Source organism: Acinonyx jubatus, chromosome B3, assembly GCF_027475565.1.
Source record: "Acinonyx jubatus isolate Ajub_Pintada_27869175 chromosome B3, VMU_Ajub_asm_v1.0, whole genome shotgun sequence".
NCBI lineage: Eukaryota > Metazoa > Chordata > Mammalia > Carnivora > Felidae > Acinonyx > Acinonyx jubatus.
Window position 1 is genome coordinate 95731255 of NC_069386.1, and position 18100 is coordinate 95749354.

General features: G+C 35.3%; 1 protein-coding gene across 2 annotated transcripts in view; it reads right to left on the minus strand.

The window, feature by feature from the left end:
- Positions 1-18100, minus strand: part of NEMF (nuclear export mediator factor) — a 63596-nt gene that overhangs the window by 31615 nt on the left and 13881 nt on the right. For both annotated transcript variants that reach the window (XM_053224440.1, XM_027065671.2), the window contains exons 8-18: positions 17224-17297; positions 16035-16105; positions 15881-15956; positions 15432-15494; positions 14006-14083; positions 13658-13866; positions 13210-13401; positions 12834-12897; positions 10182-10270; positions 3502-3605; positions 2091-2153 (exon numbers count right to left, since the gene is read on the minus strand). In XM_053224440.1, the coding sequence (XP_053080415.1) occupies positions 2091-2153; positions 3502-3605; positions 10182-10270; positions 12834-12897; positions 13210-13401; positions 13658-13866; positions 14006-14083; positions 15432-15494; positions 15881-15956; positions 16035-16105; positions 17224-17297 (1083 nt within the window). The remainder of the gene's footprint in view (positions 1-2090; positions 2154-3501; positions 3606-10181; positions 10271-12833; positions 12898-13209; positions 13402-13657; positions 13867-14005; positions 14084-15431; positions 15495-15880; positions 15957-16034; positions 16106-17223; positions 17298-18100) is intronic.

Sequence of the window (18100 nt, forward strand, 5' to 3'; positions counted from 1 at the left end):
TGTGTTGGATTATTGCCAACAGCCTTTTCTGCATCATTGAGATGATCACGTGGTTTTTGTCCTTCACCTATCAATACATTGATTAATTTTCATACATTAAATCAACCATTCCTAGGATAAACCCCTTTGTCACAATGTACAATCCTTTTAATATGCTGCTGGATTCAGTTTTTTAATATTTTGTTGAGAAATTGTGTGTGTGTTCATAAGCAACACTGGCCTGTAGTTTTCGATTCTTGTGACATCTTTGATTTTGTGATGAGGGTAATACTGGGCTTAGAGAATGAGTGAGGAAGTTTTCCCATCTCTTCTATTTTTTGGAAGAGTTTGTGAAGCACTGGTGTTCAGTCTTCTTTAAGTTTAGTAGAATTTGCCAGTGAAGCTACCTGGGCCTGAGCAGGGTTGTTTTTTGTTTTTGTTTTTCTTAATTTTTTTAAATTACTATTTCAATCTCTTTACTTGTTATAGGTTTGTTTGATTTTCTATTTCTCCTTGAGTCAGTTTAGCTAGTTTATATCTTTCTAGGAATGTGTCCATCTCATCCAAGTTATCTAATTTGTTGCCCTACAACTGTAGGTAGCATGCCTCACAATCCTTTTCCCCCTCAGCAAATGTAACTTTTTTTTTCTTTTTAATTTTTTTATTTTTTTAACGTTTATTTATTTTTGAGACAGAGAGAGACAGAGCATGAACAGGGGAGGGGCAGAGAGAGAGGGAGACACAGAATCTGAAACAGGCTCCAGGTTCTGAGCTGTCAGCACAGAGCCCGACGCGGGGCTCGAACTCACGGACTGTGAGATCATGACCTGAGCCGAAGTCGGACGCTTAACCGACTGAGCCACCCAGGCGCCCCAGCAAATGTAACTTCTAAAGTTATTTAATAAATGCTCCAGACACAGACTAGAGATGTGACTAATGTTTATCACAGTGAAAAGTTCATTCTTCATTTAAAGAAGCCATTTATGACAGGACTTCATTCTGCTGTCTTACTGCACATTTGCCACCCAGAATACTACACAAGTATTGCTAAAATGGTGTTTTATAAGAAGCAGCTAGGGCACTTTTTCTTTTAATCTTCTTGATTTCTGCAAAGTTGGTAGTAATTTCCCCTCTTGTGTTCCCAATTTTAGGAATTTGAATCTTCTCTTATTTTTTTGGTCAGTCCAGTAAAAGTTTTATTAATTGTGTTGACCTTTTTTAAAAAAACAAGTTTGGTTTCACTGATCTTCTCTATTGTTCTTCTATTCTGTTGCATTTGTTTCCACTCTAATCTTTTTAATTCCTTCTGTTCCTTACTATAGGTTCTATGCTTTTCTTTTTCTAGATCTTAATGTTACAGTTTTGTTAATGATTTGAAATGTTTCCTCTTTTTATAAACATTACAGCTATAAACTTCTAAGCACTGCTTTAATTGCATCTCCTATCATTTTGATATGCTGTGTTTCATTTCACTCATCTCAAAGTATTTTCTAACACCCCCCTATGATTTTCTCTTTGACACTGGTTATTTATGACTGTGCTGTTTAATTTCCACACATTTGTGAATTTTCCAAATTTTCCTCTAGTAGTGATTTCTAATTTCACTCCATTATGGTCAGAAAACTTACTTTGTATGATTTTAGTAGTTTTAAATTTATTAAGACTTGTCTTCTAGACTATCATATGGTTTAGCCTGGAGAACATACTAGGTGCACTTGAGAATTAGCCTACTGTTGTTAGGTGAGGATATCAGAGATTTATATTAGGTCTAGTTAAATTATTTGTTCATATCTTCTATTTCCTAGTCAATCTTGTATCTAATTATTATATCCATGACTTAAAGTTAGGTATTAAAGTCCTGAAATATTATTGCTGAACTATTTCTCTCTTTGATTCTGTCAGACTTTACTTCAAAGGTATTCTAGGGCTCTGTTGTTGGGTGCGCGTATATTTATAATAGTTATAAATATGTTGATGAATTGACCCTTTTATCATAATAAAGTGTCCTTTAACTCTATTAACAAATTTTGTCATATAATAAGTTTTGAATTAAAGTCTGGAATAATAAAGAGAATAAATAAAGTTTTGAATAATAAAGAGAAATATATTACCTGTTGGATTCTTAATTACACAGCTAGTAGCTCCATGAAGATCAGCATGTACATAAATGTCCCCTTAAAGACAAATGAGAAATAATACTTTAAGTCCTGTTCCTTTTTTTTTTTTTTCTTTTTAATGGTTTTAATGGGTTCAAAATCCAAAGGGGATAAGAAGGCATATAAAGTCCATTTCCCACCCCTAGGAGATCTCTCATAGTCCTCCTTATAGGAAACAGAAATGGTAATATGGCAGATTATTAAAATGGTCAGTTCCTCTCTCCCTTGTTAGCCACACCTCTTTGCTCTGTGACCCTGAAGCTTCTCCCATCAAGTGGAGTCACTTCCCAATGTCTCGAATCTGGACCTGCCCTGTGATCTGCCTTAGCCAGAATATAGCAGCTGTGACCAAGTGCCAGTTCTCAACCTAGGTCTTAATAGGCCTTATGTGCTTCCTCCCTTTCTCTCAGAAACTTGCTGAGTTACCATGTAAGCAAGTCTAGGCCAGCTTGCTGGAGGGTGAGAGATGAGTCATCCAGCAAATGTAAAGGTCCTAAGGACCATGGATATTTGACATGTATGATGAGCAGTCAAGAGGTCAGACTAAGGGAAGAATGGTAAGAAATGAAGAAGGAAAGAAGCCAGGAGGCTTGTAAGCCACAGTGAGAACTGTGAGTTGTATTCTATGTGTGTGCTACCAATGAATAAACAAATGAACAAACAAATGCAGGAGTGAGATCTTTCCTCTTTTGTTAAGGAAAAAGGAAAGTTCCTAACAAATAAAATGAGCAGCCATTGCTTGCCCCAACAGTTCATCTGGGATTTGAAACTCAAAGAAGAGAAAAACTCATACTGCCCCAATACAAGCTGAGCTCACAGAGAACAAAGCTACAGAAGAGAGAGACCATGCCCTAAGCACCATGGAATACCATGATCCCTGCTGCTTTCTTTTCTGGTCTGGGATCTGCAGTGGATATCAGATTAGTTCTGATTATTGGTTTCTGATACCAACACTGAAGGTTCAGCCACAGCGAGGTGGCCACAGGGCTTAAGTTCTTTTTCTAAATATGGAAAAAAAAGTTACAAACTTCCGCACTAAAAAAACAAGTCTTTAAAAATTTGATCCACACTAACTTTGGAGGACTGAAAGCTATTTTGTTATAATGTAGAAGAGAATCAAAAGTCCAACACTGCAAGATTAGCTCACCATTACTACTTTAGGAATATTCACTTAAAGTGAAGATTAAGTGTCAAAATGCATATTCAACAAACCATAAACCATCAAGATAAACTCCTTCTACCAATTAAACCTGTCACAGAAGATGAAAATCTACATCTAATATTGAAATAATTGATCCAATTATATGACAAAATTCTTTAAAATTTTTATCTTACCTAAAAAAAATTTTTTTTAAATCTTACCTACCTGTTGTCAAGTATCTTTTCACAATCATTTCATTCTGTTGCTGATCTCTTCCACCTATAATTAAATAGTTCTCTGAGCTAACGAACCACAGAAATTTCTCAAACCTACCAAATTGAAAGAAAAAAAGTTAACATTCTTTTGCTTTATAGTCACCTGAATTCACATCCTTTTTGCAAACAAAATTCCAAGACGCTATCCTATCTTGTAGGTTAAGACAACTTGATGGTTTAATTTATTAAAGCATCAAACTGAATTTTATTGAAATCTTATCATACAAATTGGCCAAGGATATTCTTATGAGTCTTAGAAGTAATTAAATTCTATGTTTGCAAATATGTTCTCTCCTTATCTCCCTCTCATATAGTCCCTTCTTAAACTCAAGGATAACATAACAATGAATTACACAAAGCAACAACATACAATGTCACATGGTCCCTAGGTTTAGTTTTCTTTCAGTGGGGCACTGGCTAACTTTTGAGGCCACAAGTAAGAAAGAAGTTTTCTCACTCTGTCCTGAATCAACTGAATACTTACATATATGGTATTCTTTATACTTTTATACTTCTAAAGGTAATTTTTGCTCTATAAAACTAACTTTTCTCAAAAGAAAAAGTAATTTGGTTTTCATGATTAATATATACCATCATGATAAAAAGTAAAGAGTATATATTTGTATAACATTTAGAAAACGACAAAATAGAGATGAACAGAAATGTTTTCTATATTACATATGACTATTTCTTTGACTTAATCTACAATTTAAAAACTTCTGATTAAAAATGATAGATTAAGGGCGCCTGGGTGGCGCAGTCGGTTAAGCATCCGACTTCAGCCAGGTCACGATCTCGCGGTCCGTGGGTTTGAGCCCCGCATCGGGCTCTGGGCTGATGGCTCAGAGCCTGGAGTCTGTTTCCGATTCTGTGTCTCCCTCTCTCTCTGCCCCTCCCCCGTTCATGCTCTGTCTCTCTCTGTCCCAAAAATAAATAAAAACGTTGGAGAAAAAAAAAAAAAAAAAGATTAAGCACTGGCATTAAACTCCCTTTTAACACCCAAAATATATAATAGCACAAGTATTGTGTTCCTGTTTTCTCATCTGATTTTTTATTAATACATATACATGGTTCAGAAATGTTTTAAATCAGACAAAAAAGGTATAGTTTAAGATCCTGCATCCCCTTTCAGTTCTCATTACCAATATCAAACAGAAGTCCACTGTTACTAGCTTTCTGTATATCCCTCTCCAGGGTTTCTTTATACATATAAAAGCTTTAAAAAATGCTTATTCTAAACCTTTTCTTTTAAACACAACACACACTATTCTGCAAACTGCTTTCTTTTTTTCACTTAAAAATGTTTTCTTGGAGCACCTAGCTGGCTCAGTTGATGAAGCATGCGACTCTTGATCTCGGGGTTGTGGGTTCGAGTTCCACACCGGGTATAGACATTACTTAAAATCTTTTTTTTTTAATTTTCTTAAAATTATTTTTTTTAACATTTATTTATTTTCGAGAGACAGAGCATGAGCCGGGGAGGGGCAGAGAGAGAGAGAGGAGACACAGAATCCGAAGCAGGCTGCAGGCTCTAAGTAAGCTGTCAGCACAGAGCCTGATGCAGGGCTTGAACCCACAAACTGTAAGATCATGACCTGAGCCGAAGTCGGATGCTCAACCGACTCAGCCACCCAGGCGCCCCAACATTACTTAAAATCTTAAAAAAGTCATCTTCATTGTTGAATGGATGTACTATACTTATTTAACAATTCTTCTATTGATGGTAGAGAGGTTTCTAAAACAACATAAATGCACAAGTACAAAGACAACGAGAAACATAAGGATGTATTTCTAATTATTTTAGTAAAGGAACATAACAGGAAAAAAAAAAATCAGGAGGAGGCAAAAAGACAAAGAATAAAGAACGAAATAGAAAGCAAACAGTAGAGGCGCCTGGGTGGCTTAGTCGATTAAGGGTCAGACTCTTGGTTTCAGCTCAGGTCATGATCTCATGGTTCAGGAGTTTGAGCCCTGCATTGGTTACATGCTTACTGCAAGGAGCCTGCTTGGGATTCTCTCTCCCTCTCTCTCTCTCTGCCCCTCCCCCCACCTCTCTCTCTCTCTCTCTCTCTCTCTCAAAATAAATAATCTCAAAAAAAAAAAAACAAGAAAAAGACAGCAAATAATAAAATGCATAGATTTAAACCCAAATATATCAGAAATTGCATTAAATGTAGTCAATTCTCCAGATTAAATGTAAAGACTGTCAGACTGGAAAATGATATATACACTCCTTTAAAATATTAAAATATAAGGATATAAAAAGATTGAAATAGAATGATGGAAAAAGATTTATCATGCAAGCACTAACCAAAAGAAAGTTGATGTAGTTTTAATATCTCACAGAGAAGGGAAAAAGAAGTTAGAAGTTAAAGGAACATCTGATTACAGTTAATAAAAGGCTCAATTCTGCAGGAAGACATACAGCTTTGTATTTATACTGCCTCATATATATAAAGCAAAAAATGGCCGAAATAAAAGGAGAATGACACAAGTGCACAAGTATGTGATCTTTTATTTATTAAAAAATAATTTTTTAAATGTTTATTTTTTTTTGAGAGAGGGAGAGAGACAGCATGAGTAGGGGAGGGGCAGAGAGAGAGGGAGACACAGAATCCGAGGCAAGCTCCAGGCTCTGAGCTGTCAGCACAGAGCCCTACACGGGGCTGGAACTCAGGAACCATGACATCATGACCTGAGCTGAAGTCGGACATTTAACTGACTGAGCCACCCAGGTGCCCTTATTTATTTAAAAAAATTTTTTTTTAAATTTTTTTTTTTGAGAGAGAGAGAGAGACCAAGTATGAGCGGGGGAGGGGCAGAAAGAGTGGGAGACACAGAATATGAAGCAGGCTCCAGGCTCTGAGCTATTAGCACAGTTCAAATAGGTCGTAAACTCATGAACCGTGAGATCATGACCTGAGCCAAAGCTGGACACTTAACCAATTGAGCCACGAGGCGCCCCACAATTATGTGATTTTTAACAAAACTCTCAGTAATTAAGAAAACAATCACTTAAAAAAGAATTAGTGGGGGCGGCTGGATGGCTCAGTTAGTTAAATGTCTAACTCTTGATTTTCGGCTCTGTGCTGACATCATGAAGCCTGCTTGGGATTCTCTTTCCCTCTCTCAGCTCTCACACTCTCTCTCTCAAAATAAATAAACACTTTTTAAAAAAATTAGTAAAGATGCTAAAGATTTGAAAAACATGATTGATGGATGTGATCTAATTAATATTTAGAGAGATGCACTCAACAACTATACAACAAACACTCTTTTAAACTATATATGAAACATTTGTAAATAAAGTGGACCATAAATATGCTGGACCATGAAGCAAGTTTCGACAACATATGTCAAAGGGTTGAGATAATTCAGAATGCTATCTCTGAACATTATGCAAATTAAGCTAGAAAGCAATGACAAAAATATAACCAAAAATCTTCATAGGTTTGGAAATTAATAAACATTACTTTTAAATAAGGCATGGGTGAAGAAATCACAATGTAAATTAGAACACATTTTGACATGAAAGATAATGAAAATAGTATATAACAAAACTTTTTAGATACAGTTAAAGCCAGATTTAAAGGGAAATTTACTGCCTTAAATACTTATCAGAAAAGAAGAGAAGCTGGGAGAAAAAAAGCAATATACCAAATTTCCATCTCAAGAAATCATAAAGGGATATACAAATGAATCTCAAAGAAAAACAGAAAGAGAAAAATAATAAAACAGAGAGCACAGATATAATAGAGGAGATCAACAGTTAAAACTGGTCCTTTTTTTTAAGTTTATTTATTTCTGAGAGAGAACACACTCGTGTGCAAGAAGAGCATAAGCAGGGGAGGGGCAGAAAGACAGGGACAGACAGAATCCCAAGCAGGCTCCATGCTACCAGTGCAGAGCCTGACGCAGAGCTGGGTCTCACAACCATGAGATCATGACCCGAGCCCAAATCAAGAGTTGGATGCTTATTAACTGACTAAGCCACCCAGGTGTCCCAAGAACTTCTGAGACATGAAAATTACAAGTCAATCCTATTCGTCAATAGAGATGTGAGAAAAAGAAAGGAAAGAGAGAGAAGAGCAACAGAATTTTTAAAAATGGAAAAACCAAGGGACAAGTGATCAGGCTCAAGAAGCTGAATCCCAGGCTGACAATGGAAAAAGCCAAGAAACAAATCAATCTACACTGTGTAACCCATAAAAAACTTAAAAACAGCACAAGGTACTGCTAGAAATAGGTTAAGCTGGGGTTAAAAAAAGGAAAAAAGTTCCAGCTGTGAACATGGTAGTAGCTGCTCCTTCCACATCCTAACAGAAAGCCAGAAGTTAATGTTCTATAAAATGTATGAAAAGGATCTTCAAATTACGGGAAATGTGGCACAGTTGTAAGTAGGAGAAACATATGTAAAACAGCAATTTAGTAAATGTATGAATTACTGGGTACTAAGCCTCTGCAACCTATTATTCCCATTGGGCTTCCAAAATGCTGACAACCAGCTCTTCACTTTCCAAGCAGGGGAAAAACAAAAAACAAAGAACACCTTTCCTGAAAAATGAGACCAGCTGAGAAGGAAAAAAGCTAAACACAGTGAGAATTCCACACAAAATAGCCCCCATACATCATTTTATAAGCCTAACCTCCCACAGAGAACTTCCAATCGGCATTTTCATGCTCTACTATAAAATGTGAACAGACAATACGAACAGACAATTAAGGATCACAAGACAGTAATAAACGTCCTTAACAAAAGCTGAAGACAAACCCAACAAATAAAAGAATACTAAAACAAACAAACAAAAAACCAAGGGGTGCCTGGTGGCTCAGCTGGTTTAGCGTCCGACTTCAGGTGAGGTCATGATCTCGCGGTTCATGGGTTCGAGCCCTGCATCAGGCTCTGTGCTGACAGCTCAGAGCCTGCAGCCTGCTTCGGATTCTGTGCCTCCCTCTCTCTCTCTGCCCCTCCCCTGCTTGCACTCTTTCACTCTCTCTCTCAAAAATAAATAAACATAAAAAACAAACCAAAACCAGCAAGAAAAGAATACTTTTAAATAAAAATACATCAAAACTACTCTGATTATAAAGAACTTGAGCAAAAGTTTTTAAAAAGTAACAAAAAAACAAAAACACTTAAAAATTCAGTGGAAGGACTGAAAGATAAAGGAAATCTCTCAGAATATAGAACAAAAGGATTAAAAGTTGAAAAATAGAAAATGCAAAAAAATTGGAGGACCATATCCAAGAACCCATATTAAAAATTTTTTTTTATGTTTATTTATTTTTGAGAGAGAGACAGTGAGAGCCAAGTGGAGTTGGGGTAGAGAGAGAGGGAGACAGAATCTGAAGCAGGCTCCAGGCTCTGAGCTATCAGCACAGAGCCCGGCGAAGGGCTCGAACTCACAAACCGCGAGATCACACTGTGAGCCAAATTTGGATGCTTAATTCGACTGAGCCACCCAGGCGCCCCCAAGGAGTTCCATATTTAATAAATAAGACTTCCAGAAGAAAACAAACCAAAAAAAAAAAAAAAATCCGTAAGAAATATTTCAAGAAAATTTATCAGAACTGAAAAATTCCAAATTAAGAGACTCAGAGTATTCAGCCTAATAGATTAAAACATCCTCGCCAACCTACATCATTGTGAAAATTTGGAAAACTGAGAGGAAAAAAATTAAGATCTACAAGTTTACAGAAAGGCAAAAACAAATTTTCAATAAAATATAAACTATCAAAATGACATCAGACTTCTGAAGATCAAATTTGAAAGCTAATGCAATGAACAATGACTTTAAACCTTTCAAATCAGAATTCTATCAGCCGCACAATTAAATAAAACAATTTTTTTTTACATATCAAAAATTTCAAAAGCTTTACATCCTATACACGCCTTCTTATGTAGCTTCTAGAGTACACATTCCATCAACTAAGAAAAGAAGTAGGAGATTCAGGACAGAGAATCCAACACAGAGAAAGGTAAAGAGAACTTCCAGAATAAAATAAAATGAAATCTTAAGATCTTCAGGGTAACCAATTTAGAACAAAGTAGGTCAAAATCTCAGGAGAGACTTCTGCAAGATACGGATAGAATTCCAATGTGTCTGAACACACCTGGAAGAGGAAGGTAAATGAAACAAGACAACTACCACCTTCACGAAGACAAAAAGCTGAGCAGGGAAGGAAAAGAAACAGTGTTTTATGACTCAGCTGTGACTACAATAAAATATTACTGTATATTAATGCTGGATATCTACCTTGACAAAATTATGTCCCTTTACTGGGAGGCTGGCTGGTGTGTATCTGTGTAACGGAGCACCAAATGGAAAGAATAAAATCTTCATCTTCCATAGTGGGAAGTCATTGACAGAGTATAACACAGAAATACCAAGAAGCAGCAATATAAGCACATTACTAAGAGGAAAGGAGGTAAATACCAAAACAATTAGCTAAAAGAGCTAAAAATAGTTTCCTTAAGAGAAGAGGCAACAGGACTAGGGGTAAAATACTGCAAGGCTACTGGTTTTTGCAACAAGCTTTGTAGAACTGCTTGATTTTTCTAAACAATGTACATGTATAATTTTAATTAAAAAACAAAAAAACTATATTTTTAAAAGGCAGAACACTTACCAGTATACTTTTCTTGCTTTCTGAATAGAGGTAACTGTTTGGACTTCTTTTAACGTTTGCTTTGTTTTTTTTTCTGCTGATTTAAATGCCTATTTATAAGAAAAAAGTTTTTAAATAATTTGTTGACAATGTATTTAAATAACACTAAGTAAATAAGACAAGAAATTATTTTCAAGCGTCACAAAATGGCAACTATTTACATACATACACCATATACACACAAAATAAAGATTTGTGCCTTAAATATTAAAATAATTTAAGTCAAAGGTTAATGTATACAAATATTTGCTCAAGACCTACAAATTTTAAAAAGTTTCATTTGTTAACAGATACTGAGTATCTATCATATGATAGATTCTGGGCTAGATGCTGGGACACAATAGTGAATAAAAGGAAGTTCTCACTCTCACCCTACTAGAGGGTCGAGGAGAAGACATGAATATCAAACACATAATCATTCAAATAAACATGTTAAGTGCTTCTAAGGATGCTATGAGAATATAACAAGAGAACCTAACTTATAAATGCTTATGGTCAAAGAAGGTATTTCTAAGGAAATGGCATTTAGGCTGAAGTCTGAAGGGTAAATGGAATTATCAGGGCAAAGAATAGGAAGAGCACTATAAGCAAAAAGAAAAGGCCAACTTCACCAAGAAAGTAGTGATTACACAGTAAAATGTCAAGAAATGAGGTTGGAGAGAGAGATAGAAGACAAGTCATGAGGGCTACTCATTTAACAGATACACATATTTTTAATGTTTATTTATTTTTGAGAGAGAGCGTGCGTGAGCAAGTGAAGGAGGGGTTGGCGGGGGAGGTGGTGGTGGACAGAGGATCTAAAGCAGGCTCTGTGCTGACAGCAGAGAGCCCCATGCCAGGCTCAAACTCACCAACTATGAGATCATGAACTGACACGAAGTTGGACCAAAGTCGGATGATTAATCAACTGAGACTCCCAGGCACCCCTCATTTAACAGATATTAATGTTACTATGTTCAAGGCAATATTCTAGGGGCTGGGACAAAGCAATGAACAAAACAAAGATCTTACTTTCATACAATCTACATTCTAGAGGAAAGACAGATCAACATATGTTGGGAGGGGTGTTTTTTAAGAAGAAAAATAAAGCAGAATAAGAGGGAGTGGTTGAGGGTACTACTATTCTTTTTTAATGTTTATTTGAGAGAGAGAGAGAGAGAGAGAGAGAGAGAGAGAGAGGACACCAGCAGGGGAGGGGCAGAGAGAGGGAGAGAGAGAATCCCAAGCAGGTTCCATGCTGCCAGTGCAGAGCCTGATGCAGGGCTCAAACTCATGAACCATGAAATCATGACCTAAGCGGAATCAAGAGTTGGCCCCTTAACCAACTAAGCTTACTAAGTAGTACTACTTTTAGTAAATATGGTCAAAAAGGCCTGTCTGGGGCATCTGGGTGGCTCAGTTGGCTAAGTGTCTGACTTTGGTGCAAGTCACAATCCTGCGGCTCGTGAGTCCAAGCCCCACATTGGGCTCTCTGCTATCAGCTCTGAACCGGCTTTGGTTCCTGTCTCCTACTCTCTCTGCCCCTCCCCAGCTCGTACTTTCTCTGTCTCAAAAATAAATAATAACATCAAAAAAAGGGGCACCTGGGTGGCTCAGTCGGTTAAGTGTCTGACTTCAGCTCAGGTCATGCTCTCACCATTTGTGCATTCGAGCCTGCATCAGGCTCTGTGCTGATAGCTCAGAGCCTGAAGCCTGCTTTAGATTCTGTGTCTCCCTCTCCCTCTGCCCCTCTCCCACTCAAGCTCGCTCCCTCTCTCTCTCTCTCTCTCTCTCTCTCTCTCTCTCTCAAAAATACATAAACATTAAAAAAATTTTTTTAAACATCAAAAATTTTTTTAAAGAAAGACCTCTCTGATGTCTCATTTTAGTAGACATGCCAATGAATGTAAGGATCAAACCATGGAAACTTTAAGGGAAAAACATTCTCTGTAGAAAGAGCAACAAACACAAATGCCCCGAGAAGGCAGCATGCATCACTGTTACAGGAACACCTAAGATCCCAGTGTCGCTGAAAAGAGTGTAGCAAGAGGAATGCAGGTGATTAAATTGGAGGGGAGTGGATCAGGTAGGACCTTACAGGGCAGGAGAAGGGCTTTGACGTGTCTTGATAAGATGGGAAGCAAATGGATTTTGAACAAAGAGAAATAACTTCATTTTTTATTCACTATGGCTACTGTTTGAAGAACAGACTGTAGGGGGGGAAGGGTAGAAGGCAGAGACCCAAGAAGAGGCTACTGTTACAGTCTATGTGAACAGAAATGACGGGGGCCGGGATTATTGAGAAGTGGTCAGATTCTGGTTATACTCTACAAAAGACCTACAAGGATTTGCTGATGGACTGGATATAATTTATGAGAGAAAAGCCTAGGATGACTCCAATACTTTTAACTCAAGCAAAGGGAAAAAGGAAGGTGCTATTTATAGCATGGGGAAGACTGGGGAAGGAGCAGGTTTGGGGAAGAAAATAAACACTGGAAATACATATAATTACAGCAAAATTAAGTTTGAAAGTTATTTCTGAATTAGAAAACCTCATTTAAACGAAATAATTAAAGCCACTCATTTAAAGCAGAGAAAAAACAATTCACATTCACTCTAAGAAATAGTAAGTACCTTCTCAGCAGCTTCCACGGTCTTTTGTGTTTTCTTAGCAGCATACCTCTTGTGATCATAGTATCTAGAAAAATGCATTTCTCTTAATTTTAAGTAAAATTAAGCTATTAAAATTTTAAGTAAAATTAAGCTATTCTTTAGCTTTCTATTTATGTTACTTCTAATTTTACACATTCAAATCATATGGAACAAATTTTGCGCATTATGCAACTTTGTTTTGTATGTTTTGAAAACAAAGTTGCATAATGCACAAAGTAAGATGTTAAAAAGTGTTTTCACCCCAAAGCACATACATACGTAATATATATACATATATTATCCTTATTATCCTGATTTATTGCAGATATTTTACTTACAATTCATACTTAACACTTACTTTTTGGCATTGGCATATGCTGACAAGCTGAGATCAACATCAACAAGTAATGGCCTATTTTTTTGAGGCTTCTGCAGCTGTTTATTCTTTTGCTTTTTCTTTTTTCCTTTTGGTGCTTCGGTTTCATTTTTTTCAACAGTGATGTCACCATCAACATCGTCATCTTCCTCCTCTGATAACAAGTATGGATTTCTATTAAAAATATTCAATAGTATTTCACTAATGTCAATGACATCACTTTTTTATTTTCAATTTTTTTCCTCAATGAAATTATAAAGTTATTTGCAGTATTTAAATAGTTGCATTATTTTAATGTAAATAATGTTTTTTCTGTATCTTCAAGGATAAACTTCCAAATACAAGAGAAAAAATTTTAAATGAATACAGTGAACAATTAAACAGCAAAATAAAAACAAGCATTAACTGCTTAACTAAGAATCAAACTCACCTTAGTAGCATTGTAACATGGTTTGTTTGTAGTTTTAATTCTTTAATTGCACTTGCAACAGGGTCTCCTTGAGCTTGGGCTTCTTTCACAATTAACCCAATTTCTGTCCAATCTATCTGGTTGGCTAAAGCACTTCGGACAACCTGAATAGCTCTGTCAACTATCTGTAGGTTCATTTCTATGAGCTCTCCTTTAAGTTTGTCTATTTCCTTAAGAAACAAAAACAGTTACTGTAATACCATGTTAAAGTTATGTTTTTAGTTTTTATTTTAATTCCACTTAGTTAACATACAATGTTTTATTTAAAGTTACCATTTTTGAAATCTGGGAAAAAGCTAAACAGAATACCTGAGCCTGTTGAAGAGCTTCTAATCTGTTTTCATGATCCTTCCGGACGTTATCTAATTTCTTCAATGCTTGTTTTTCCTTTTGTGGGCAAAACATATTTTTTAAAAATTAGTTTTCTTCTGCCTTCTGCACCTTTCCTCTCTTACATCCTGAAACTCTCCCTCCTCCACTTCAACCCCATAATGCTGTCTGACGTTCCTGCAGTCCAACACCCAGGTCTACCCTACCCCAAAGCTCCCAAATTACCTCTCCTCACTACCTACTTCCCATTCCCTATATAGGAATGTATTCTGACTACAAGACATTTTCTTTTTATCACATGACTGTAAAGTTTTAGGGAAATGCATTCTTAAAGAACACAAATTACCAAAAGAGCTTCTTTTTAAGTTATTGCTGCTTTTAATTTTCTCAGTATTATTTCTACAGAGTACTCTTTTTCTTAAATTAATGCCACAAAGTCTCACAGTAGTTAATTTACCTTCTATGTAGCATTTTAGCATTTATCATTTGCATTTCAAGGTTATTGATTTGAGGCAAATTTTCTAACACTAGTAACAGAATCATCAGTTAATGAAGGTTTGAATCATGGGATGTAGTATTTAAAAGATTTGAATCATAAGAATGGTGACTATTAAAAGAACACACAGTAATTACTAAAATAATTCATGAATATTCTGATGCACATAAAAACATGCAATCCAATGTTACTGCTAAATATGTTTACTAGCTAAAGTGCTGCCACCGTGTGGCAGGCACACTATTTAATTCACTCAATCCACCAGCTTTGAAATTGTGCTGTTAATTTTTTAAACAGAGGGGAGGGCACAGAGATTCATATAATTCCAAACTTTTGCACACGTACTTCAAGAATTTATTAATATTTTTGAAAAATTAAATCCTCTTCAAATCAAGAGTGACTGTGGCTAATTTCTAAAACAACTCTGTGGCAATGCTCCAAAATCATGGTCAAATGTACCGAGAAACAGAGCATATTAAAACTTCCTGTGAAGTTTGAAAGCCCACTTAGAATAAAACCCAGTTTAATGAAAAATACACTTATTTGTACAGAAAGAACGTTTCCCTTTCTTTTGGCCTACTTAAAAATCTCCTTGGAACAATGTTCCCTTAACAGCAAAGGTTGAAAAGCTTTGGGTTGCTGTAATAACCCATATTATACTAGGGAATAAATAACAGGACTCACCTTCCCATTGTATTTTCCATTTTAGAGAATATCTTACGTACAGATGGAACAAACGAGGGAATGCTTTTCAACAATGAGATCTCCCCTGGACCATTATCAGTGAGCCAAGGGATCAGGGCATTCCCATACTACCACTGAAACGTCACCAATTCCTATATGAAAGCATCGTCTACACAGCAAATCACACCAAGCCTAGTTAGTTTAATGTTTTTAACAATACCATACCTGTTGTAAAGCTTTTAAGTCTATTTTCTGACCTTCTATCTTGGAATAAAATTCATCCACGGCCTTATTTAAAAAACAGAAAAAGACAGTAACTGGTTAAAAAAAAACAAAAAACAGGGTCTCTACTTCAACTTAGATACACAGAATTTTAGAGTCCATTTTGTTTCATAACACTACCCAAAGAACTTGAACAGATTCCCAGGAAATGTATTATATAGCTCAAAGGGCCAAAAATCAAATTAAGTTCAAACCTTTGGTCCTTCATCTTGAAATAAAGTGACAATAAAAATTTCCAACAGTTTTTATTTGTGACTGCAATGATCTTTAATGCTCAGATACAGTGATTGTAAACCAAAAATATTTTTAATTTATCAATCAAATCAAGTTGCTATTAATTTAATAACTCATATCATACTAACTGGTCAAAAAAACAGAATTGGAAAACCCACCTTGTCAAACGATTCAAATTCTATATATGGACATTGTGAATGTTGAGAAAACAAGAAAGGATGAAATTCCTCATACCTGCAAAACATATTTATTATATCATTCAAGAACATTAATACATATCCAAAGTAAACTGACTCATGCCTATATGCTTACGTGAGTATGTCTTCAGTTGGTTTATCTACTTCCAAGCTTGGTTTTATTTCTCTTTTCTGAATGATGTACCCCTACAAAAATCCAATATTAAAATTCATTTCTCTTCATAGTTAAGATGTATCTTCCATGACTGATCCCGATTTTATTAAACTTACAAAATTATTCTAGTTTTAAATAATCTGCTGCATTTGTCTATTGATTGTATTAATTCTCAAAATGATGTTTCTAGGCTCAATAAGTATTATTAAATAATACTTTTTTTCATATGGACAAGAAAAATAAGGAATAAAGAAAATTAAAACTAGTGATTTGATAAAATGATGGGATTATCCGTGTACATTTTGCTTTTTTCTTCCTAATTTTAGATATTCTGCAACTTTAAAAAGTCAATAGCACTTTACTTTCAGGAGAAAAAGTCTTAGGTTTACTTTGTTGGTAAGAAATTTTAATTCATTTTAAAAACTGGGCAGGTGTATCTGCACTGAATTTAGCTGGAATTAATCAGAACTTCCTCTGAACTTCTAGTATAAAGTTATACTTTGAATAGGGAACAAAAACAAGATATGAGATGATTCAGAGGATGTTTACCTATTAGAGTGATGTAAATTGCTAATTTTTTAATTAAGTGCTAGCAATTAAAAAGTATTTCTCTAAATAAAATCAACCTAAGAGGAATTATTTTCAAATTCCTCAACTTTCCTGGTATGCCAATTGTGACCTGACCTAGTACTTTCTATAAAAAGAAGAGAAGGGCGCCTGGGAGGCTCAGTCAGCTAAGCATGTCACTCTTGATTTCAGCTCAGGTCATGACCTCAGGGTTCATGAGATCAAGCCCCATGTCAGGCTCTGTGCAGACAGGGCAAAAGTCTGCTTGGGATTCTCTTTCCTCCTCTCTCTCTCTCTCTGACCCTCCCCTTGTTTGCATGCTCTTGCATGTGCATTCTCTCCCTCTCTCAAAATAAATAAACTTAAAAAAAAAAAGGAACAAAAGAAAAATTATAACCCAACAGCAATTAGAAAAAAAAAAAACCAAAAAACCCTAGAATAAGCATATTACAGATGTTGAATTTCCAAATTAACAAAAAGCTTACATGTAGTGATACCTAATTAACTGTGAATTCTGAAAATCTAAAGAAATAAAACCACAATATACAATAGTACAATATACAATAATAATATGTAGTACTACCTTTCCACTGAAGTTGGATGTTGTTTTCATATAGTCTTCTGCTTTCTGCAGACAAACAAGTACTTTTTCAAGGTCTAACAGAACAAAATGGAAAAAAGGAATGCCAATCAAGTGTCAATTAACTATTACAAAACCATACTGAAAACAGAAAAGTGCTTAGGAAATAATAAAAGTGTTCAAGAAAATTAAATATAGTTACTTCGTGTTTATAATCAGTATATGTAAATAAGAATATGTTTTGGCCAGCTTGTGATCCCAATAGTTTTTTACTGAATCCATCTTTACCCTCATGATGTTAAAGATACTTTGTTTATATACTAAATTCCCATATATACGTGGGCCTGTTTCTGAATTTTTCATTTTGTACTTTTTCAAAAACTATTAGGTTCTTAATATACCTTTATCTGTAAAAGGGTTATTCTCCATCACTACTATTATTTTCCAGAGTTTTCCTGAACATTTTCACATGCTTTTATTCCACAGTATTTATTTAAAAAACCAGAACACTGCAAATGCAAAAACAATACCACCTGTTGGCATTTTGATCAGGATTGCACTGAATTAGTATGTCAAACACAAAATCACTCACTAAAACATTAATTTGTATTTTTAAACATAAAAACATTTACAGCATAAAAATTAATATCCCCAAATCTTAACTGATACGTAATCCCAAAATATAAACACGAAGAATATATTTTTGTAATTTTACATGAGAATCTGCAAATAAATTTGTCAAAAGCCAAGTCTTCCTTTTCCCTTATATTTCCTCTAATTTTTTACTGTCCTAATCTGGCAATTTAGTTAGATTCCCTTAAGTAGTTACAAAAGCCTAATTCATCACATAGACACACTACAGTTCTTATAGAATTAAAAT